Source organism: Pogona vitticeps, chromosome 6 (genome assembly GCF_051106095.1).
Source record: "Pogona vitticeps strain Pit_001003342236 chromosome 6, PviZW2.1, whole genome shotgun sequence".
In the NCBI taxonomy this organism is placed as follows: Eukaryota; Metazoa; Chordata; class Lepidosauria; order Squamata; family Agamidae; genus Pogona; species Pogona vitticeps.
This window is the reverse complement of record NC_135788.1, coordinates 119,407,039-119,429,374: the sequence shown is the minus strand read 5'-3', so window position 1 is coordinate 119,429,374 and position 22,336 is coordinate 119,407,039. Positions and strand designations below refer to the sequence as shown.

Sequence of the window (22,336 nt, the reverse complement as noted above, 5' to 3'; positions counted from 1 at the left end):
GTTTAGGAAATGGGAAGGCTCATCAGCTGGGTTATAAAAGGAGCCGAGGGTGAATCAGCAGAAAGGCCCAGGCGTGGTCGCATCTGGCATACCTGTTTCCTGATCCGAGTGTGGAAGAATCCTTTCGGACTACGACACCCAGAATCCCCCAGCTAGTCTGGCCAAAAATATTACTGACCGGGTGGAGTTCTCGGCTTTGTGGTCCAAAGAAGGGATCTGTACAAAACGTCTTCCAGAACCCTCAAGGAGAGACTGGTGGCAAACCCATTCTCACTTCTAATCTTCGTTGAGACAAGCACTTGATTGGAATTACCCATATTTTTCCCGTGTATAAGACATCCCCATGTATAAGACACCCCCCCACTTTTCTAACCCAAAATTAAGAAATCTAAGTGGGGCTTAGAAAGTGTAGGGGGAAAGGGATCAAAGCCCTGCAGGATTGCTTTGATCCCTGCTTTCCCCTCCACTTATTTTTGTTCTCTCCTCAGCTTACTTCTGCGTATAAGATGACCTTCAATTTTTAGTCTAAAGATTTCATACAAAAGTATAGTCTTATACACAGAAAAATACGGTAAGTGTTGAAGGCAATTGTCTGCCATGTGCCAGGCTTTCGGAAAGCCGAAGCGGCCAAAAGAAATTTTTTTACTGTAAACAGAGGGTGCTGGGAAAAGTTGGAAGGCAGGGGGGAAAGAGGACAGCCAGATATAAGATAGACTGACTCAATAAAGGAAGCCACAGACTGCAATTTGCAAGACTCCAGCTGGGCAGTGGATGAGAAGGCCTTTTGGAGGGAACTGATTTGTAGGGTCAGACATGTCTTGATGGCACACAACAATAGCCGGGGTGCAAAGTGGGGGCCCTCCAGATGTTGGTGGACTGCAATGCCCATCAGACCTAGCCAGCATTACTCATAGAAAGGGATGCTGGGAAATGCGGTCCAACAGCCACACGACGTCACGCATCGCTGGTACAAATCGTTCCTCTTCTTTGCCTGGAACAAAAGCAATAACAGCTTATTGCATTAAGCTTTATTATTGCTGCTGCTTCTGTGTTTTATTCATAAGGAACTTTACACTTTAAATGTTTAATTTTAAAAGAAGGTATCAAAAAGTTGAATAAAGAGAGTCAGCCATCAAACTGATGTCTTTGACTCTGATCTAGAATATATTCGTTTGTTTGTTCGTTCATTTGTTCATTCTTTCGGGTGGCCTACAGAATTTTTTTTTTAAAAAAATTATCCCCATTCTATTTTCCTTCTTTTTAAAAACACTACCATTTACTTGAAAAGATTCTGAAATCACACTCAGCTTCCAAGTAAGCTATTAGTTTTCCGTCACTTCTTTAATGATTGATTACCTACATGATGTCCCTTTTCTTTTACTCCAAGGTGCTCAAAGCAGTAAACCTAATCCTTGCTATGGACATTTTTTTACTTTCCTAACAATGGAAACAAGGAATGTTTTGAGGAAGGGCTAATTTAATGGTTAATTAATAACAGCAATAAATACCGGCAGCCTAATATTTATTTAAACCAGAACAAGAGGGATTTAATCTTTATAGGGTTCCTTCCAAACCCTGGCCAGGGTGTTAAAAATGGAAAGCGAGTCAGAACTTTGAACTCAAATAAAAGTTTGTTTTCAAAAGCCACAATCCTGTTGCTTACCATATATTAAGGCACAACTAGAGTAGGCCCACCGAAATCAATGGAATTTGCAGAGGAGTTGGGGGATCAAATCTCCACTGATTCAGTGGCCCGTGGGGGGTGGGGGTGGGGGAAATGAGCTGAATCAAGATTATTTTGGGTTGCCAGGTAATTCTGCAATTTAGATCAGCTTTCATAAGTGTAAGCAAGGGAAGAATTGGTCTCCCACCCATTGGATGTGACTCACCCAGGCATCACAACCTTTATAGCACATGGATGGTAACACTTTGACCTCTACAAGTTTCTTTCTATCTATCTATCTATCTATCTATCTATCTATCTACACACATACACATATACACATACACATACATATACACATATATATATATTCCTTATGTCACAAGAATGCAGGATAGTGATTTTTTAAAAACAAATTAGGGAGGGGAAAAGGGAAGGTTCCACCGAGATTTGAACTCGGATCGCTGGATTCAGAGTCCAGAGTGCTAACCATTACACCATGGAACCTCTCTTGCTCTGCCGCTCCGTCACCATTTATTCTGTGATTCTTAGAGAGCGAAAGGCGGAGCTCCGCACAACCAATGGCGTGGCGCGCTGGGCGGCTGTTTTGCATATCCCGTCCCACCGCCTGCCCGGGGCCCCATTCAGAGAACAAAAAGGCGGGGGGGGGGAGGGGGAGAAAAAGGTGCGCGCTTTAAATCCCCTTTTGGCGCAGGGGATCGGGGTGCGCGCAGCGGGTTAGGAGGAAGGATTCATCATCATTACACCCCTCCTTTTTTTTTTTTAAAGGGAAGGGGAATCCTGCTATTCCTCCTTCCTCCCAATCCCAAATAATTCAGATTTTCCCCCTCTCCTCTCTTTTTTTATATTTTATTATTATTATTATTATTATTATTATTATTTTGCTTCTTTTAAAATCCAACCACCTTATTTGCCAGCCCCCCCCTTTTTTTTGGAAGGCGAGCTCCGCGGCTGCTGCCAGGGAGAAAACCAAACGAAACGAAAGGTTTGTTTCATTGCTATGGAAAATGCTATGCCACTTTTGCAAGGGGGGGCAGTGGGGGGGGGAGCCAGGATCTCTTCTAGACAAAGAAAAAAAAGGGGGGGGATTTGAGGGGAGGAGACGGTGCTGTTTACTTGGGCGAGGAATCAGGTTGCAAAGACAGAAACGAGAAGAGGAAGAGAAGAAAGGATGATGGTTTTTTTAATTTGCAATTTCAACAAAATATGGGACGACCCTGAGGATTCTCCAAAGGGGAAATGCACCTCACAGCACTCCTGTAAGGAAGGCCAGCGCGGTTGTGTGTGTGTGTGTGTGTGTGTGTGTGGTGTCTTGCAGAATAGAACCCCATGCAAACAAGCCCAAGGGGCAGGACTCAAAGGGGGAGGGAGGGTCCCTCAGTGGAGCAATGCTTGAGAGAGACACCCCCCCAAGCTTCAGCTGGCGTGGCCTGAATTCAGGGTTCAAAGGTGCCAAAAGAAAAAAAAAACCACAAAAAAACACAAAAAAACCACTAGGAGGGTTCTGGGTTGCTCGCGCAAGTGAGCCAAGTTGCAAGGCTGAGATCATATATAGGCGATAAGGCATCAAGGGGAGGGCAGAACCAACCAGGGATTGGAGGGTGATCCGCTCATCCCAGAAGGAGAGAGGGGTGTGCTTTTCGATTCCAAACACAACAGTGACAGATTGGGGAGTTAAAACAACTAGGATGAGCGCTATGACCCTACCTGTTGCTTTGCTGGACCAGAGGTGGGAAGAGGTTTTGGGGAGGCCCTGTGCCTTTAGAAGGGAGCAGGTTTGTGATGCAGAAAGGGAAACGGCCATTCTGGAAGCTCCCTCTTGTCTGGAATTCCAGTGGTTCTCAAACTGGACTCCCCAGATGTTCTTGGTCTGCCACTCCCAGATGTTCCATCCTGTCCACAAAACATCTGGGGACCTCAGTTTGAGAACCACTGGACTAGACGTCTGTCTTCCCCTGCTTAACACCCTCTTGATCTGTCGGACTTCAACTCCCAGCAGCCTCAGCTATGTTGGCTTATCGCCTGTCACTTCCACGGGGTGGTGTCTTGGGGGGCATGGCTTAATTAAAAGTGTTTTAATTTTGTCTCCTTCCCTCCTTTCTTTGTGGGTGGGGCAAGGGGTCCCCCAGCCCAAACAGGATCCACTTTTCAAAATACCTCGTGCTGATGACAATCCATTTCCATTTTTCAAGTGAAAAAGGAAAATACAGCTGTTGTGCCTCCTTAGAGACTTAGCCTCTGTTTTTTTTAATGTGAGCTTTTGGGATATACAAGTCCTTCAGATATGAAAGTAGAGGTGTTCTATAAATGCTCACATTAAAAATAGTGGTTAATCTTTAAGGCGCCACAATGTATTTGTCTTCTTTATTTTGTTTTGTTTTGCATTTCACGTCGATCGGCATAGCACCGACTCACACGGACGGCAACCCCTCTGAAAAATACAGCGGTTTGTTTGTTTGTTTATTTATTTATTTTATACCCCGCCTATCTGGTCAATATGACCGCTCTAGGCGGCTAGACAAAACGTTTCATTTTGTTCCATCAATAACGCTTAGAAAGCATAGCCCGTAATACCTTTATTGAACGAGTGGGATGTCAAAAAGCAGCTTATTTATTATTATTTAGAGATTCAAAATATTTTTTTTACCCCACCTTTCTCCTTAAAAGGACCCGAGGCAGCTGACATTGTTAAAAGGAAAATACGTAAAAGCTAAAAACATTAAGTATACAAACATTTTGCAAATTGAAACAAATATGATATGAAAAATAGTAAAAAAAATCAATTCAAAACACTTAAACGCAACAGAGCACAACTAGGCAATTGGAAAAAAAGCGTTCAAACACCCATTAGCTGTTGAGTCCTTCATACTTGCTTTTTTTAAAAAAAGTGTCCCAACTGAGCTATAATCCAGCTTTTCACGTTCGCTCTATAAAAGGTTGCTCATCCTGGAATGAATTTTGCTAGGAAACATTTCCGTTCTCTTTTTTATCCTGCCCGTTCGGTCTTCGGGAGCTGCCCCCAAAAAATCTCCGTGGCTTTTCCTCAGCTGAATCTCCTCATTCTCCCTTTCTCGCTCTTTCCCCCCCCTTCCCCTGTCCTCCTTTTCCAGGATGGAGGGCACGCAGAAAGAAGCGGCCATCTTGTGCGTGGTTCAGTCCGGCGCGCTGATGATGGAGTACCTGAGGGCCACGGGGGAGGCCTCGGCAGCCGCCGCATCCCGCCGCCGGTGGGCCTTTCTGCACTCCCTGGGCCGGCGAGGTTGCGAGGAAGAAGAAGAAGGCTCCGAAGACGACGACGGGGAGGAGGAGGAGGAAGAGGAGGAGGCCTTACTCGCCCGGCAGGCGTCCAGCGCAGGCCTTCGTCGTGGCGGGCGCCTGCGTTCGGTGGAGAGGCGCTTCTGGGCCCGGCCGAGGAGCACCGAGTGGTGGGATCGGACGGTGCTGGAGACGTGGGACGACGCCCAGTGGCTGCAGAATTTCCGCATGCGCAAGGCCACGTTCTTGGAACTCTGCGCCCGGCTCTCTCCGGCTTTGCAGCGCCAGAAGACACGGATGAGGATCCCTCTGAGCGTGGAGAAGCGGGTGGCCATCGCCCTCTGGAAGCTGGCCACCTCCGTCTGCTACCGGGACGTGGGCAACCAGTTTGGCGTGGGTCGGTCCACGGCCGGCTCGGTGGTGCTGGAAGTCTGCCGGGCCATCCAGAGAGTGCTGATGCGCTCCACCGTCACAGTGGGCAGCAACCTGGAGGAAATCGTCCACGGGTTCGAGGCGATGGGCTTCCCCAACTGTGCAGGCGTGGTGGGCACCACCCACATGCCCATCTTGTGCCCCCCTCACCAAGCCGCTGAATACGTCAACAGCAAAGGATATTATTCCATGGCGTTGCAGGCTCTGGTGGACCACCGGGGCATGTTCACCCACCTGAGCGCCGGCTGGCCAGGGAAAACCCACGAAGCCAAGATCTTCAACAAGTCCACCTTGTTCACCAAAGGCCAGGAAGGGACCCTCTTTGCGCTGGGCCCCATAGAGATCGACGGGGTCTCGGTACCTAGAGTTATTTTGGGAGGACCGGCTTACCCTCTTCTTCCGTGGCTGATGGTCCCTTACACGGAGGATCTGGATGACGCTAAGGAGGCCTTCAACGCCACTTTGAACCGGTGCCAGGAGCCTCTGGAGGAGGCCTTCAGCCGGCTGAAGGGCCGGTGGCGATGTCTGACGGGCCGTAACGACTGTGCCGTGGAAAACCTCCCGCGCCTGATCTCGGCCTGCTGTGTCTTACACAACATCTGTGAGGAGAAAGGGGAGGCCTATGAAAAAACATGGGAGGCAGAAGCTAAACAGCTGGCTGCTACTTTCGAACAGCCCCTCCAGCGGCCCGACGTCCGCATTAAACCGGCGGCCAGGTCCGAGAGGGTCCGGGAAGCGCTCTGTGCCTACATTACCAGCATGATGAGTGAAAAGGAAAGGATGTTCTGATGGAGACGGTCATCTTCCTGATCCAGATGTGCTGGGGACAATAGATGGGCAACTTAAGCCTTGAAAACGGAGGCATATTAGAGCTTCTGTCTTCTTCCTGATCACTTGGAATTGACCCCACTGAACTCAGCGGGACGTCCTTCTGAGCAGACATGTATAGGGTGGCACCCTAAGAACCTGTTCTCTCAACAATGTGACATGGAGATATCAAAAAGTTTTGGGGAAATGTATGTTCAGTGATGAATCCAGAAAGGAAGTCGTTTTGTAGAGTTTTTCTTAGGTCGTTGCTGAGTAAGGTTGCATTTTGGTGGCTCCTTCTTGGCCTCTGGGAACGTTGGTAGAAATCCAGTACCAAGTTCCCACTCGAGTAGGCCCATTGAATCAATGGCACTTACCAAATTGAGCCTCCGATTCCCCAGTGCTTCAGCGGGCCTGCTCCAGTTGGATTTCAGCCATTACCGCATCGGAAATCAGGAGGCCTGACTCCCAGATATGATTTTGGGAAGCTTGTAAACAGAATTATTGAGCTTCCTGCAATGCAGACCAAAGGGTGACTTTTCAGAAATGGTTGTGTGACTTCAGCCACCAAAAATTAGAACTTTCAAGTGTATGGGGGCCAAGAGGAAAAGAGGGGATACAAGAAGACCCCTATATCTGTGGGATTGGTATCCGCGCTTCTTCCTACAGTCTGAAAATATTAAAAAAACAAACTTGAAATACATATTTTCGCAATGTGTTTACCAGAACTGGCCACTAGAGAGAGCAGGAGGCCATGATGCGTATTGTTGTTGAAGAAAACATAGTATGGTCTCTGGCTCCCTCTGTGGCCAGTTCTGGTAATACATGGCGAAAAAGAAATTCTGCATTTTTTTTTCTTTTATCATGCGATGTGTAGCATTTGCTATTATCTGCAGTTTTCAGCATCCATGTGTGTGTGGGGGGAGCTTGGAACCAATCCCCCACAGACATGGGGCCTTACTGTATGTGTCTCCATTTGTGCTTCTGTGGTGTAACACCAATGTAATCTAAAAGAAAGGAGAGGGATTTTTGAGGGAATCACAAGCATGCTACTTGATCCCTCTTCTCAAGAGTCTGAAACTGCTCACTCTGGGGAAGAGCAAATCATGCACCCTTTTTAAGTGGGAATGTGTGATGAAAAGCTCTTTATTTTCTAGAGTCTTGTTAGACTGAAAGTAGATCTGAACAACAGCCCTTATGCAAACCTTTAAATTCCTTTTGGATCTCTATGTTATGCAAGTAGTTCTTGATTTATGGTGTTCTTGCCATTCTTAAGATGCAAAATGGAAACCAGAAGTCTTTGGCATTGTTAAGGCTACCTAGTTTGAAATCGTTATGCCCCCAGGTCCACGACTAAGAAACAGGAAAATCATCCCATTAGGTGTGGGAATGGATAGATCTGAAGGCAATGCGGATTGTCTGCTTTTAATTCCTCCTTCCCAAATTTGGGAGCTGGAGCTTCTCACTTCATTCAGCCCTTGGTATCATTAAGCTGTATATTCCATTCCCTCACCCCATATAGTGTTCACTGTGTCTTTTTGCCCCCCTTATATCAAACGGAATTTAAGCTGAATTTAAGAATTTAACGTATTAAGAAAATGAATTTAATGTAAAGTTCCAATGTGTAAAAACCGCTTTGTAACAAGGACTGATCTATGTAGAGAGAGGTTCACTGTCAAAGGAAGAGAATTTTAAATGTGCGAACCAAATTTACCCTCTGACGTTTCTGTTAACAGAGATTGCCATGTTTCTGCGTGCTTCTGCTCCCAGCTGGCCAGAAACTGTGTATACCTCAATGCAAGGTAACAAAGAAGGCTGACTTATCTACAGAGGTAAAGGCAACGAATTCTGCCATCCCCTGAGATGAAACATGAAACTTGAGGCTAGTTCTGGAGGTTTGTAACTTCCATTTTGGGACTTTATTTTTATTTTAGCCTCAGGATCTAGCCAGGATGATTTTCGGATTTGTTTGCACCCAGAAATACCTGCTCTACAGTGCCCGGAGTCCTGCGGGACTAGAAAACTTATCTGTTTTGGACGTTTTAGTGGTTTAATAAAGATGTTATTCTACCTTTTTCTCTCCCCCTCTGGTAGGGTCAGGTGAATTCCTGTGCCAGATCAAGGGAGAACTATTATCGCTGTTGCTACCACATATACTGAGATTTTGGTGGGATGGGTGGAAAGTTTGTGCAACTTGGTCCTTCTCTTAAGTTTGTGCTGCATTGCACCGTACTTCCATACCCATGTATTTTGGCAATCTTGGAAATGTCTAACGATGGCCATAGCATATCCCAGTCATGTAGCACCAATAATCTTAGGAATTCAGATGACTCACCTATTTAATTTCATCTTCAATTCCATTTTTCCATAAACATTTGCACACTTTTACGCCTACAGTGTACAGAACAGTCAGACACGAAAACTGTAGCTCCGTGTGTTGCAAAATAGAATTTATAATATTTTATCTTACTTTAAATATATTTTGAATAGTGTGATGGACAGACATAGTATCTCTGGGCGTGTCATTTACAAAATATCCAGTAGTTGCTGTGCCAAACCACAAGGGAGATGTAAGTTCATCTCTTTTAAGATATTCTTGACTTTTAAAAGTCGGTTTAAATACGTATTAAGGATTTAAAAAAAACCAAACACATTTTGGTGGCTGGAAATCACTGCGGGGGTGCTCACAGACTGAAAAACCAGCCTTGTATATTCTAAGATATACTGCTCCTGTACCAGGAGGTTCCACTTAGCTGTCCTACCTTGCAGTCGCTGATCAGTCTGCCTTTCCCATGAGTTTATCTAGTTCTCTTTTAAACCGTTCTAAGTAGAGCTTAGAAATGTCCGTTGTTTTAGACTACTGTTACAAGAATTCTCCAGACAACATGGTCGAAAATTAACTTCCCGAGTTCGGATTCTCATCTCGTAGATCCCACGGCATCTTGCAAGTGTTCCTGATGTCATATGATCAACAGCTGGCATCCATAATTTGAATTCTTGGGTCTAGAGAAATATTTCTGAGCATCTCTTCTATATATGCACTCCTCTGGTGAACAACCCTAAGTCCTGCTACCATGGGGCGGTAAGAAAGACAGTACAGTGTGTTTGTTTTCCTCCGACCCTGTGGTTTATTTTTATGCCCTTTTGGCTTGTTGTTTCTCATACAGATAAGGACTAAAGCAGTTCTTAGGTTGAAATATTCTGAAATAATGTGTCTACCCGAAAATAAGACAGGGTCTTATATTAATTTTTGCTCCAAAAAACACATTAGGGCTTATTTTCAGGGGATGTTTTAAATTTTTTTCCAGGTGCAACAGTCTACATTTATTGAAATAATCATGCCTTCTTCTGGTTACTGCACCAGGTTGGAAAGTGGGGGTTTCTCTTCACTGGGGCTTATTTTGGGGGTAGGGCTTATATGACGAGCATCCTGAAAAATCCTACAAGGGCTTATTTTCAGGTTAGGTCTTATTTTCGGGGAAACGGTATAAACCTGTGCGATGTAAATCTGGCAGATGGTACTGAAGATAAACAGCCCTCCCTCCCAAGCAATAACAAATGTACAGAGAAGAGAAGTGACAGACAAATGTACCTTTTAATTTTTTTACTGAAAATATTTATTTCTCTCATTTTTTTTTGTCCATCAGGGGTATACAGTAACATACAGAAACACATTTTTTAAACAGAGGAAAAAAAACAATGTGATGAGTCCGTTTTAAAACCAGTTCTTAAGAGCTAAAGACCATGTTTGCTAGTCTTAATTTTAGCTGTCCACTGGAAGTTCAACAGGGAGGGAACCAGCCTAACTTCCTTGGGGAGGGAGTTCCACAGGTGAAGCACCACTACCGAGAAAGCCCCGGTTCATGTACTCACCAGTCTGGCTTCTCAGGACTTGGGGGGGGGGGGACGATTTAACAGGGCCTCTGCTGAAGATCTGAAATGCTGTGGAATTTTAATACAGGGCAGAATCTAGCGCCAGGGGAAGAAAATTTATATACTCTCTGGAGAGATTGCACTGGAAATATTTCAGTTCTTTTTGTTATGCTCACAATTGGACCTCAACCCCAATTTTCTTAGCTGGTTAGTGCACCAAACGTTGTTAGAGTACAACTCTCACCGCCTCTAGACGGCATCTCCCTGATGTGAGATCCTGGTCGGCTCTCTGGAATGCATCTGGGGCTTGTCTTTCCGGAATGAACAATTATTCTTTGCTTTTCAGTGGTTTAGGAATCTCGCTGCAGAGCCAGGAGTGGAGAGTTTAATTCCCCAACAGGCATCTCAGAAGAGCCAGCCTGGGGGGCCTTGGGCCAGCTGCACCGTTTTCCCTGGGCACCCCCGGAAGAAGGGAAGGGAAAATGGCTTCTGACTCTTCTCTGCCCAGAAAACCCTGAAAGGGGTTTGCCATAAGTCCAAATTTTGATGTCTTTCTTTCTTTCTTTCTTTCTTTCTTTCTTTCTTTCTTTCTTTCTTTCTTTCTTTCTTCCTTCCTTCCTTCCTTCCTTCCTTCCTTCCTTCCTTCCTTCCTTCCTTTCTGCCCTCCTTCCTTCCTTTCTTTCTGTCTTCCTTCCTTCCATCCATCCCCTGTTCCTTCCTTCCTTCCTTCCTTCCTTCCTTCCTTCCTTCCTTCCTTCCTTCCTTCCTTCCTTCCTTCCTTCCTTCCTTCCTTTCTTCCTTCCTTTCTTTCATCCCTCCCTCCCTCCCAAGATGTGTTGCTCTGTGTAATGTGGCGACCTTACACTCCTGACAATGCCACGTCTTGGGCTCTCCTGTTTCTCCAACCCAGCCCATCTTCCCCTGCATTTAGTGCTGTCTATCGCAGTGGAACTCAAAAGTTTGCGCACACACCCTTGGGGGTTTTTTTGGTATGGACTGTACCTTTGAGGCGTAAGCTTTTTAAAACCTTTTTTTAAAAATGGGGAAAATTCAGTTTCGCAAGAAATGACGACTTACACAGGTTTTCAATGGATTCTGTTTATTAGGTGTCAGTATGCCTAGGGTCAGATCCAGGCTATGCTAATGACATGTTAGCCCCATGGGAATCAATGGAATTAAAATTATGCTTAAGCTCCCATTGATTTCTATGTGACTAAAGCATGATTAACTTTTAAGGATCCTACATAAAGACTTCAGAAAGGATACCATCTACCGGCACTGCTTAAACAAACAACCAAAACATACAAAATTTAATAATAATAATAATAATATCTGAAAGTCTGGACAGAAGAAACAGAGAAATTAAACTATTTAAAAGAAACAGAGGTAGACAGATTTATTTGCTTTCCTAAAATATATACAGTCATAATATATTTGTATGAACCAAAATGTAAACATCCTGTTTTAGTAGTTAAAAACAGGATAGTTACATTTTGCCTCAAGCAAATATAATTCATCAATGAAAAATATACATTTGAAAATAGTCAGATATTCAAGCACACTGTCAATCTTTTACACATCCCAAAGCATACTTTATTCTATAGGAAATATGATATATTTGCTAATATACGGAAATCAAGATTTCTAGCCATGTTAAGAGATGTTTCAGATATAGTTAAAGTTCTGCCCTCTTTTCTTTTACTTAGTTGTAAGGGTAAACAGGATTTATCAGGACTAGCATTTGGCTTCCCTTTTAAAATCAGCTTCGCTTCTCTGTAAGAAAACCATTTGCCTTTAGGAAATCTCCTAAAAAATTTTTTTTTAAATCTCTCACTGGAAATTTTCTTTCCATGTAACTTTGTGTTGATCTGAGCTCTAACTGAAAGCTTCTGACCAGAAGACTCTGACCATGGACACGGACTTCAGTGAGAAGTGTCATAGCGCTAAACTCATTTCTCTGAAATGAGAAGTGAACCGTGCTTCCAGGAATGAAGGAAAAAGCGCCAGCGGTCATAGAAGAAGTCAACCTACTAAGCAAGATGGGGGAATGTTGTGGGGGTAATGGTTGGAGAAATACTGATCAAATCAGCTCTGCCCATTAACTGGAATAATGCACCGAAGGGCCCCATTCTGCTTTAGCGATATAACAAAGAGCCAAGTCGAACCTTTAAAACTAACAGATTTATTTTAGCATGACAGGTCCTTTATAGAGTTTATAGCAGAGTCTGTTAGGATGTTGCCTTCAGTGTCCCAATAAAAGCACATTCATAGAAGTAAGGTTTACTGGGGTGGGGTGGGGTAGGGAGGGATTTATCTATACAGGAACCCCCCCCCCAACCAAAAAAAAGGGTTACTTGCTTACCAGGATTAAATGTGATAATTCTCCTTTGTCTCCCATCCTACAGACTGCCAACCTCTTATGACTCCAGCATTTCCCCATTGCATAGCATGGGGGTGCTGGGAGAAGCCGCAGTCTCTTGATTTCTCCATACTGTGCAGTTGTTGCAAATAGGCCCAGAATCTCAGTCAAGAAATAAACAGGCAATAAGCAATCCTTTACTTACCTGTAAAGACCTCTCTGGAGTCCAAAATGCAGATTTAAAAAGCATGGCTTCTATATTGCAGGGGAAGGGGGCTTAACCTAACTTTTTAAAAAAATAGCAAGCAGAAATACCCACCACTAGAGTTAGGTACTACTGAATCACTGGGGCGGAGGCTCAAGTTACTAGTCCCTAAGAAATGCTGGCAAAACCCCTGATGAGTAAATTATGCCTGCCTAAGAGTGGTGATATGATCAGCAGGGGAGATGGACAGTAATTAAAGACTGCCTGCTTTAATCCCAGGGATGGCATGACATGTGCTCAAGTCGCCCACTATCAGTCTTATTGTGCGCAAGTTGGGTGAGCTCCAAAATCAAAGCAGGAACTCTTTTACCTACGACTGACAATCTGCTCCTACCCAGTGACCTCATCACTTTTAAACTGGCATAATTTGCTGAACCGGATTTTGGCTCATCTATCTTTCTCAGAAAGAAGAGTGCTAGACTTGAGATAAGGAGGGGGGGGAGAGGGTACATTCTTATAATATACATTGTAAAGTCCCCTGTCTGTAATCCCAGCGTGGCTTTAAAAAAAAGGGTGGTTATTATTTATGTACAAAAAGTTTGGGCGGAGGTGAGGAAAGAGTGTTTACGCCCTCGAGCCTAGGGCCAGGGCCGCCAGAAAAAAGCTGGTGGTGGGGGCATCCTTTTGGTCGAACCGGCGCTCTGGTGGGTGTCTCTCTGCTGGCTCCCGAGTTGTCCCGTGCTAGAGGAAGGGGAATCCGGGCTCCGTAAGGGTTCCTCCAGTTTCTTCTGGGGAGAGCAGAAGGCTTCAGGAGTTCTGGGGGACGACCCCTCCCAGGAAGGACTCGGAGAGAAACCTGGGTAGCTCCAGTCTTGGACCTGAGGTTCCGGCTTGGAGGTGAGGTAGAGATGCAACGTATCCAGCAGGTGGCTTTGGACGGATGGGTGAGCTTGCTGGATGAAGGCCGCCAGGCCCAGGAGGCACTCCCGAAAGCCCATCATGTAGCAGGTTTGCGACGTCCTGGCTTCGGCGATCTCGGCTCCTGCAGGAGGAACAAAATTGGAGAGTCGGGGAGAAGGCTGGTCATTCAAACACCATGAAAAGCCAACCCGTCTCCACGGTGCCCCCAGCCTATAAAGGAGCCTTCCTCCCCAGAATCTGGTGGTTCCCATCCTGGGGTCTCCAGATGTTCTTGGGACTGCAGCTCCCAGAAATCCTGGGCAGCCTCGTGAAGGCGTCTGTAGTCCGAGAACATCTGGAGAAGTCAAGGTTGGCCACCACTGTTCCGGGAGAGGACTCCAAGTCTCAGCAGGCACTGTCATTGGCTCAGCTGGCTGGGGAGGATTGGAATTGTTGTCCAACACATTTGAAGGGCAGCAGGTTGGAATTAAGCAGCTTGACCAGAGGCAGTTTGCGGGAACTGAATTATTTTCTCCTCTAAAAACAGTGGGCAATGGAGAAGGTACACCTGAATGGAGAAGACAAGGTTGAGTCAGGAGACCCTTCAGTGCCTGAAAGTCCAGCAGGACCCTGAACTCAAGTTACAGGAAGCCAGATTTCGGCTGAATATCAGGAAAAATCTTCCTAACTGTTAGAGCAGTACGACAATGGATGTCATGGCCTTGACAGGTAGTGAGCGCTCCAACACTGGAAGCATTCAAGAGAAGCTTAAAACAAAGTCATGCTTTTGATTTGGATTCCTGCCTTGAGCAGGGGGTTGGACTTGATGGCCTTCGAGACCCCTTCCAATTTCACAATTCTATGATCTGCAGTGTCCGGGTTTCAGTTATCCACAGTTGACTGCAACCCTATTCACAACATAAAAGGAGGTGGGTCTTGTGGCCTTCGCCCCGTCCCCTTGTGACCTTTCTCCTGCCTCCCTCGTATGTTGTATGTAGGGTTTCGGGCATTCACGGTAGATGGTGGAATGGATCTGCCACAAATATATGGGGTCCTCCGGTATGGCTTTTGGAACTGTCTTAGGCATAAGTTGTTTTTCCACAAAGGTAGGTCATGTAGCTGGGCATAGGCTAAGGGAGAAGGTGGAGAAATGACCGGCGGAGTGTCCCACGGCCATGTAGGACCAGCAGTACATTTACTTTGTGTTGTGCTCCCTTCTGCTTGAGGGAAGTGCGGCTGGATATGTGCCCCCCCGGTGGGCAGGTGAGTGTGGGCTCCACCCTTTCCTAGCCACAAAGGCCAACGGGCAAGTTCACACCCTTCTAGCAGCAAATTTGGGCACCCTCTAAATTTCGACGCCTTAGGTCAACAACCCCGGTTGCCCTGCCCCCCCCAGGTTAGGGCTCCGGTCTTCTGTGCCATTCCGTGGACTACATCACCCACAATTTATCCGGTATATGGGCCGCCTGAGGAATTCTGGGTGCCGTAGTCCACAAACTCAACAACAGCAGTGGAGCCTGGAATCTATGCTGGCTGGGGACCTTAGATAAACACTGCCTTCCCGCCTAACGAGGTTGTTAAAAGGGGGGTCCCTGTTCATTACGGAGCAAAACGTTCTGTGCAGAATTCTCTCGTAAACCGGCCAGAGAGTGCTCTAGCCCTATGGGATGGTATAGAAGTTGAAACAACCCCTCCATAAAATATAAATAAATAAATACAAATCGCAGGAGAAACAAGCCACTGTTCCGAGCGTTGAATCTAAGAAGGATACATCCGAGGGCCATGTATTCTTGTCCTCAGAACCACCTCATCATGATAGGAAATGCCCGTACATTTTCAAAGAAACAATACTCCCCCCCGCCCCCCCATCCCTTGAGAAGAACAATCGACCTCCATGGCTTTCTCCCAAAGAAGTTGAGTCATCATCCTACTGGCTGAGCATCAACGCAGTACCAGATCGACGTTCTCTCTTTGGTGGTTGCTTTTTTCGATCCTTTTTTACCTTCTCAGCCAGGAGACCCTCCTTGGCTCGTGGCCTGACCCGCTTAGGTCTGGACACCCCACCCTGAGCGCCCCACTCCTGCACCCCCCACCCCCACCACCCCATCACCCCACCCCTCCCACACAGGCCCGCTGTACCCTGGGGTTTAGCAGCATTCATCTCCCGCAGATATCCTACAGCAGCCTCCAGAATCTCAGCTTTCTCCACTTTGGGATTCTTCAGGGTCTGTAAAACAAGAGGCCCAAGAAGGTGGCTGAAGAAAAGATTTTGCAGGGAAGGGACAGGGCGATGGTTGCAAAGCACGGGGAAGCCTGGCAGTTGTACTAGCTGGCAGTGGACGGTGGGCCCTGAGCGGGATCTCTCGAAGCCCCCGTTTGCTGGGCGGTTGGGGCAGAACAGCTTTGGGAAAGGACTACAATACCCAGAAGGCACCAGCTAGTGTAGTCAGAACCCTGGGGTTTGTCCAAAACAAGACTTTGGCTTGGCTTTGAAGGACGAGGGTCCAGTGAAGCTTGGCTGGGCTTTGGCAGGCGGGTGCACAGTGAAGCCGCCGCTTGTGCCGATTCGGATAAGAGGATGACTCCAACACAAGGATCAGACTTAAGCAGGGTGAAGGGTGCTGTGGTTGACGTCCACCATGTCCCCAGCAGCAGGAATGGAATCTCCACCTCCTTGAGCTTAGAAATGAGGGGCAGAGAGAGGGCAGAACCTCTGCGGCATTCATTTTAGGTCCTGCTGAAGGTCTCGGAGCATTTTGAGAAAAATCTAGCTAACACCCCTCCCCTCCTCCTCCCCTCCTTTATATCTAGACTGAGGATGGGTTCTGTGTGACTCAGAAGCCTACACCTGCATTATGATCACTGTTTGGTCCACGTGGAGGCATCATTTAATCATCCCCCAGTCACTCTTGGGATTTGAGTCAATTTTGGAACTGGGTGAGGTTTCCCGGCCGCCCACCCCAGTCTGCGAACCTATCTGTGTCACCAGTTAGTGCCGAGTGGTGAGCTCATCCGTGGATAATATCTGCCAAAGGTTGGACAAGACAGGACTAAGAATAGAGAATATCTGATCCAGTGTCCAAGGCATTTTAAGAATACCAGTTGAGAATGTCATTGAAGGAATTCCTTTAGAGCAGAGTCATGTAGAGCGATAGCTCCACCTGCTGGCAGTTAAAGGACATGAGCGCACCATCCACTTCAATGCACCTGTAGGGGAGTTCAATACCATGTAGGGCAGTGGTCCCCAACCTTGGGCCTCCAGATGTTCTTGGACTTCAACTCCCAGAAATCCTGGCCAGCAGAGATGGTGGTGAAGGCTTCTGGGAGGCGTAGTCCAAGAACATCTGGAGGCCTAAGGTTGGGGACCACGGATGTAGGGGGTTCAAGCTCATCGATCCTAGAATGTGCCACCATGTTAATTCAGGCTGCAATCTGACAGGATCGAGAAGGGGAGTGACGACGTTCTTAGTGGGAAGTCCTGTCACCGATTTGCTGTGGATGGGTTAGTCCCGGGGTTATGGGAGAAACGGCGAGCTACAGGGGGCCCCACTCACTGACCTGGCAGTGGGTCCTTTGAAGGAGGAGCAGGCGCAACTCCTCCAGGCTTCTATTGATGCGGTCGCGGCGACGCTTCTCCACCAGGGGCTTCAGCATCTGGATAGACACACAAGCAGGGGTTGACCCCTGGATGGGGTAGGCAGCTACTCCGGCGAGGATGCATAGCTTGGTGTACATATGCATACACATCAGAGCATGGGAACATTTATTTCTGGCTGGGCTACAACTCCCAGTGACCAGGCTAGATGGGGATTCTGGGAGTTGGAGTCAAAAACATCTGGATAGTCAACATTTTCCCACCATGGCTATTTAAAAAGAGCTGCATATCAATAGGCATAGACAGTGCAAACCCGAAGTTTAATAGATATAGTTCATCACTAGAGATGGGCACAAACAAATTGGTCCCAGTTTGTCCCAGTTTGTCAAGGGGGCCGCACAGGTACTGATTCTCGCCTTCTCTGGCTCGGTCAGTGACTCACCGGGTCCAGTGCGCCCGCTTCTTGCTCCTCCTCAATGGATCTTCCAGTCCCGGCAAGAGCTCAGCCTGCTCTGCCCCGCCCTCTCTCGGCTGATCTGCCACTCGGACAAAAAGGCGGAGCGGAGAAATCTGTGCTCTTGCTCGTGACTGGGAGATAAGCCAAGGAGGTGGGAAAAGCAAACAAGCTGGGCATGGTGAGGGGCTGATTGGCTGAGGAGGTGGGGAAGGGGAGCAGCAACATCTGTCATGCCACTTTTACGAACTGGGACAAACCGATTCGTGCCCGTCTCTTTTCATAATCTATCTATCTATCTATCTATCTATCTATCTATCTATCTATCTATCTATCTATCTATCTATCTATCTATCTATCTATCTATCTATCTATCTATCTATCTATCTATCTATCTATCTAAAGACAAACACGCATTCCATTCTGACCCTATTTTTCCCTGTTACGGATCAATGCATTTACAGTCTATTTGGCCCGAAGGCTGTTGTTATTTATGCCCACAGAACTGCAGTGGCTGAAAGCAGAGAGGCAAATTGCTGCTAATTAACAAGTCGCTATTCGTATTCAGTTGTGTGACTTAGTGCATGACCAGGAACACGTCAGGTGATTTGTTAACTGTAGCAGCAATTTGCTGGTATAATTTAGGCTGTTGCACTTCTACCGGCATAGACAATCGTGGCATAGATCCTGGACTTAGGGTTCAGCCCTGCACAGCCCACTTCCCCACCTTTGACCCTCTGGATACTTCAGATCCCAGAAGCCTGAGCAATGGCAAGGGATTCTGGGAGTGGAAGTCCAAAACACTTGATGGGATCAAGATTGAGAAGCACGGGGGGGGGGACCACTTTCCATTGGCCGCCTGGAGTTTATCTGAGCAAAGGACACTCGGAGCTCTGGGGGGTTGGGTTGTTTTTCTTTTTTAAAAAACTTCAAAGCATTTTTCCAGTTTTAATGCTCCATGATATGTTTTGGCTAGCCTTGTTTTTTGATTTTGTACAAATACCACGTGGTTTAATGTCCAGTTTTTAAATCTGGAAGTACAGACTCAACTTCTAAAATAATTCGCCTTCAATGATGTCCTGACGCCTTCAATCTTTTTCTAAGGAAAAAGTTAGAGAGAGAGAGAGAGAGAGAGAGAGAGAGAGAGAGAGAGAGAGAGAGAGAGAGAGAGAGAGAAAGAAAGAAAGAAAGAAAGAAAGAAAGAAAGAAAGAAAGAAAGAAAGAAAGAAAGAAAGAAAGAAAGAAAGAAAGAAAGAAAGAAAGAAAGAAAGAAAGAAAGAAAGAAAGAAAGAAAGAAAGACTTTTGGGTGGAGTTTATCTTGCTGGTGCATTTTCTTTCCAAAAGTAACTCCTGCTACCAGAGTCAGGCTTAGGGGAACACTCCCTCCTGCCCCCCTCCCAATTTGCTGGACCCCTGCAGTGCGGGGAAAGAAAAGCTCTTTCCACAAATAAATGGGAACTGAATCAAAAGCAAGGGACCAGGAAAAAAAAAAGCTAGGGTGTAAACCCCCGCTCTCGTGAAGTCAGCATTCTGGAAACTTACCTTTCTGCAACTCAAAGAGGCCTTTGAAGAATTACAGGGTGAGGAGAGGGGAATAAAATGTGAAAATATACTGATTCCTCCCCCCCCCCCAGAAGAATCCTAACGTAAGAGAATCACGACAAATGTGACTTTCCTCGGCTCAGCGCCATCCCGCTTTTGCCGCCTCAACACACAGATCCCCCCCTCTCCCCCCCCCCGCCGAAAAATTTGAAAAGACTGAGATGCGGATTGAATGGCTGCTGGATTTCTAACAGTACCACTTTTTTTCCTCTTGATTTTTGCCTCTTGCCGGGAGGGGGCGCCGTTCGCTGCTGCGCCTCAGGCAGCAAAGTCTCTTGAGACGGCCCCGGCGAGGGCTGACTTTTGCCTACGATTTCACAGCCGACCCCTCATCATCCTCAACCTCCCTCTCCCACCCCGGCCAGACCATCTTGGGCTATCGCCTCCGATTTCCTTGGGGAGAGACCACCTTCTCGAGGGGTTTTGTGCCCCTGGGTGTGGGATTGAGGCTCCCAAGTCCAGAGAAAACATCAACCTCGTCCTTCTTCTTTCTTTCCCACATTTCGGAGGATCCACACGCATCCGTGCGGCGGGGGCACCGGACGGGCCAGAGGGGAACCCCCGTGTAGGTAGGTGCGCACGTGCGCGCAGGCAGACACGCGGGGTCCTCGACTCTTGCCGGGCACCCCTCCCGGGGAGATAGACTACACCCCTCATCACCCACCGTCAGCTGCCCGGGGGTGATGGGAGTTGTAGTCCGGGGCGCGCGCGCGCTCGCCAGCGTTTGTGCGCCCGCGTGGATGACCGACGAATGACGCCCCCTCCCCAATAAATATTATTCAAAATCCGAGACTTTGGGCGCAGGTTTAAGATCTGCACTTTTAAGATCTGAAGTGACGTTTATCGGACAACGAGGGTCCCCTGAACCAAGTTCCCGAGAAGAAGAGAAGGACGTTTTTTTTTGGGGGGGGGGGTTGGGGGGGGTTAAGAGATTGCGCCTGAGGCGCGCGATCCCAGCCTTGCGCTGAACCTACGGAAGGCACCCTACCCGGGGATCGCTGTTGCCCCACCGGCTTTGGGTGGTGTTTCCTAGTGGGAAGCGCTGGCGACAGAAGGGGTCCTCCTTTCATCATCCCCCTCCCAAAAAAAACACCATCTCCAGCGCCTCTTCTCCCATCTCAACCTCTTCCCAAAGCCGGAGGAAATCCTGGTTTTCCAGAACTACAATGCCCAGATTCCCCTAGAGTCGGGAGTTGAAGCCCCCCCCCCAAAAAAAACTTTCCAAGTCCGTTTCAGGAAAAAACAACCCACCCCACCGAGAATCTCCTGGGGGGGGGGCTTCATGGCTAACAAGTCGGGCTGGGCAGACGATGCGCGCGGATCGTCGGTGGCTTTTAGTCCCGCTGGCATCTGAAGAGCGGGGGGGCATTTGCCCACTCCGACTTGGTAGCCCCTCCAGGGGTGGCCCCTTCGAGACGCTGGGACCGCTTCTCTCGCCTGCCTCCTCCCTGCTTCCCCCCATCTCTCTCATCCGCCCCCCCTCCAGGCGCCCCATCTTTCCTGCTCCCCCAGAGATGCGCGCCGGTACCTTTCGCATCTCTCCGGGCTCCGCCGCCTCCGTGGTCACCATCGCCTCCGCCGAAGCCCCACGCGGCTCCGCTTGCCCCCTTCTGGCCTGGCGCCTCTCTTCCTCCCCCCGCCTCTTTTCCCCTCCCCCGAGGAGGGGCCCGAAGAGGAGCCCGCCCCCCCAAACCCCACCCCCGAGCGCCTTTCATCTCTTCCTCCGGCCGAAGGTGCCAAGGGCGAACCCCACCCGCGGAGGCTGGCACTGCCCCGTGTATGCCCCACACCAGCACGTTGCATTTCACAAAGGCACCCGCCATAGATCAATAAAAATCATCATTTTTGCACTCCACAAATGCACTTTTCATAGGCCAGCCATTCGCCTCTCCTGTTTGTTTCGGTTCTACCTGCCTCTCCTTGTTTATGGTTAGAGGATTTTTTCCTGCGTTTTAGAATTTTAGAATTTCACTCCCCTTTGTCTTAGAATTTCACTCCCCTAGTATTGGTAAATACTATATAATTTCTCGTTGCAATTTGGTTTTGATTCTGTGATATGATGGACCTGTGGTTATAATAACAAAAACAAGTAGATAAATAAGTTATTTTATTTTAAGAGGGGAAAAAAACAGCTTCTGAACAGGGCAGAAGCTGGGTTGGGTCCCTGCCCAGTCATGTCTGGTGGATTTTGCAAATAAAGTTTTTAAAACTTGGGAGGGGTGTTGATTTCTCTTCAAAAGGGTAGACATCATGTTGATTTATTTGGCAGCTAGAGCTGAACATTTGCCCCAAAGCAGCCGTATTTGTTGCGATTAAACATCGATGCTCTGTTTAGATTCCGTTCTGTCACTCGTGACGCCATAAGGCAAAGTAAAAGGCTTTATTTCTGAAATGACACAACAGGTGTGTATGAGAACGTGGGCATTGTGGTAGGAGGGCTGGCAGTTTCTTTTCTTTGCAGGGGTTCTCTCCCTTGAAAAAGTTACTTTCTTGGACTATGTACGCCAGAAAAAAAACAGGGGAAATGGCCACTGTCTGGGGGACTTTGGGAAAATCATTCCCAAAAAGTAACATTTCAAAGCTCGGCTTTAATATTTGCACCACAGACACTTTTCTTATTACTGCATCTCCATGTGTGGGAAAAGATGATGCCCTTTAGATTTCTTCCTATCATGCACGTCAAATGTTCAGCATCCTCAGAGGTGGGGGGAGTCCTCTGGTGCCTTAAAAACTTGACCATTTTTCATTTGGTGTAAATTTCCTGAACTGCATCCTATTTTGTCAGAAGGCAGGAAATATTGGGGCAAAACAGAAGCTAGAACTTAGCAAGGCTTGACACACAGCTCTGGGTCATGTCATTTTAGTCACGGCTGCGTAGATCATATCTGACCATGCACAGAGTGCATTTCCAGCTTCATGAAGCAGCTACAATTAGTCCCCTGACAAAACTGAAGCTGGAGAGGGATGGGGGTGGTCCAAAGCAGAGGGGGAAAGGGAACCTTGACTCCCAGAACTTATTTTTTTTGTTCATTTAGCCTGTTTAGCAACAGGGCAGAAAAGGAGCAGCTGGACCAGGCCAGCTGTGGGCATGAGGGGACACCCTCCCAGCCAGACAGGAAGAAGTGTGGAAATAGAACCAAATGGCCTTGTTAGGAGGCCCCAAAGTCCG

General features: G+C 47.4%; 2 protein-coding genes and 1 non-coding gene across 5 annotated transcripts; 1 reads left to right on the top strand and 2 right to left on the bottom strand.

The window, feature by feature from the left end:
* Positions 1-262: 262 nt before the first annotated feature.
* Positions 263-8,248, top strand: LOC110088258 (uncharacterized). 2 transcript variants are annotated; one of them, XR_012080320.2, is made up of 3 exons: positions 263-2,669; positions 4,795-6,387; positions 7,915-8,248. XR_012080320.2 is itself a non-coding variant. In XM_072977134.2 (2 exons), exon 2 carries the CDS (start codon positions 4,796-4,798, stop codon positions 6,158-6,160), a length of 1,365 nt encoding a protein of 454 aa, XP_072833235.2. In that variant the 5' UTR covers positions 263-2,669; position 4,795; the 3' UTR covers positions 6,161-8,248. The 2 variants fall into 2 exon arrangements, 1 of the variants encoding a protein (XP_072833235.2); XM_072977134.2 differs by having other exon boundaries at positions 4,795-8,248.
* On the bottom strand, positions 2,099-2,170 carry TRNAQ-CUG (transfer RNA glutamine (anticodon CUG)). Its single transcript has one exon. It is a non-coding gene; the product is annotated as a tRNA-Gln (tRNA).
* Positions 7,324-20,862, bottom strand: HES7 (hes family bHLH transcription factor 7). Of its 2 annotated transcripts, XM_072977133.2 has the most exons (4): positions 20,696-20,862; positions 17,074-17,169; positions 15,655-15,742; positions 7,324-13,657 (listed from the first exon to the last, which is right to left on the bottom strand). In XM_072977133.2, the coding sequence occupies exons 1-4, from the start codon at positions 20,735-20,737 to the stop codon at positions 13,254-13,256; spliced, it is 630 nt and encodes a 209-aa protein (XP_072833234.1). In that variant the 5' UTR covers positions 20,738-20,862; the 3' UTR covers positions 7,324-13,253. The 2 variants fall into 2 exon arrangements, with proteins under 2 accessions (XP_072833234.1, XP_078234347.1); XM_078378221.1 differs by lacking the exon at positions 20,696-20,862 and having other exon boundaries at positions 17,074-18,985.
* Between the last annotated feature and the right edge of the window lie 1,474 nt (positions 20,863-22,336).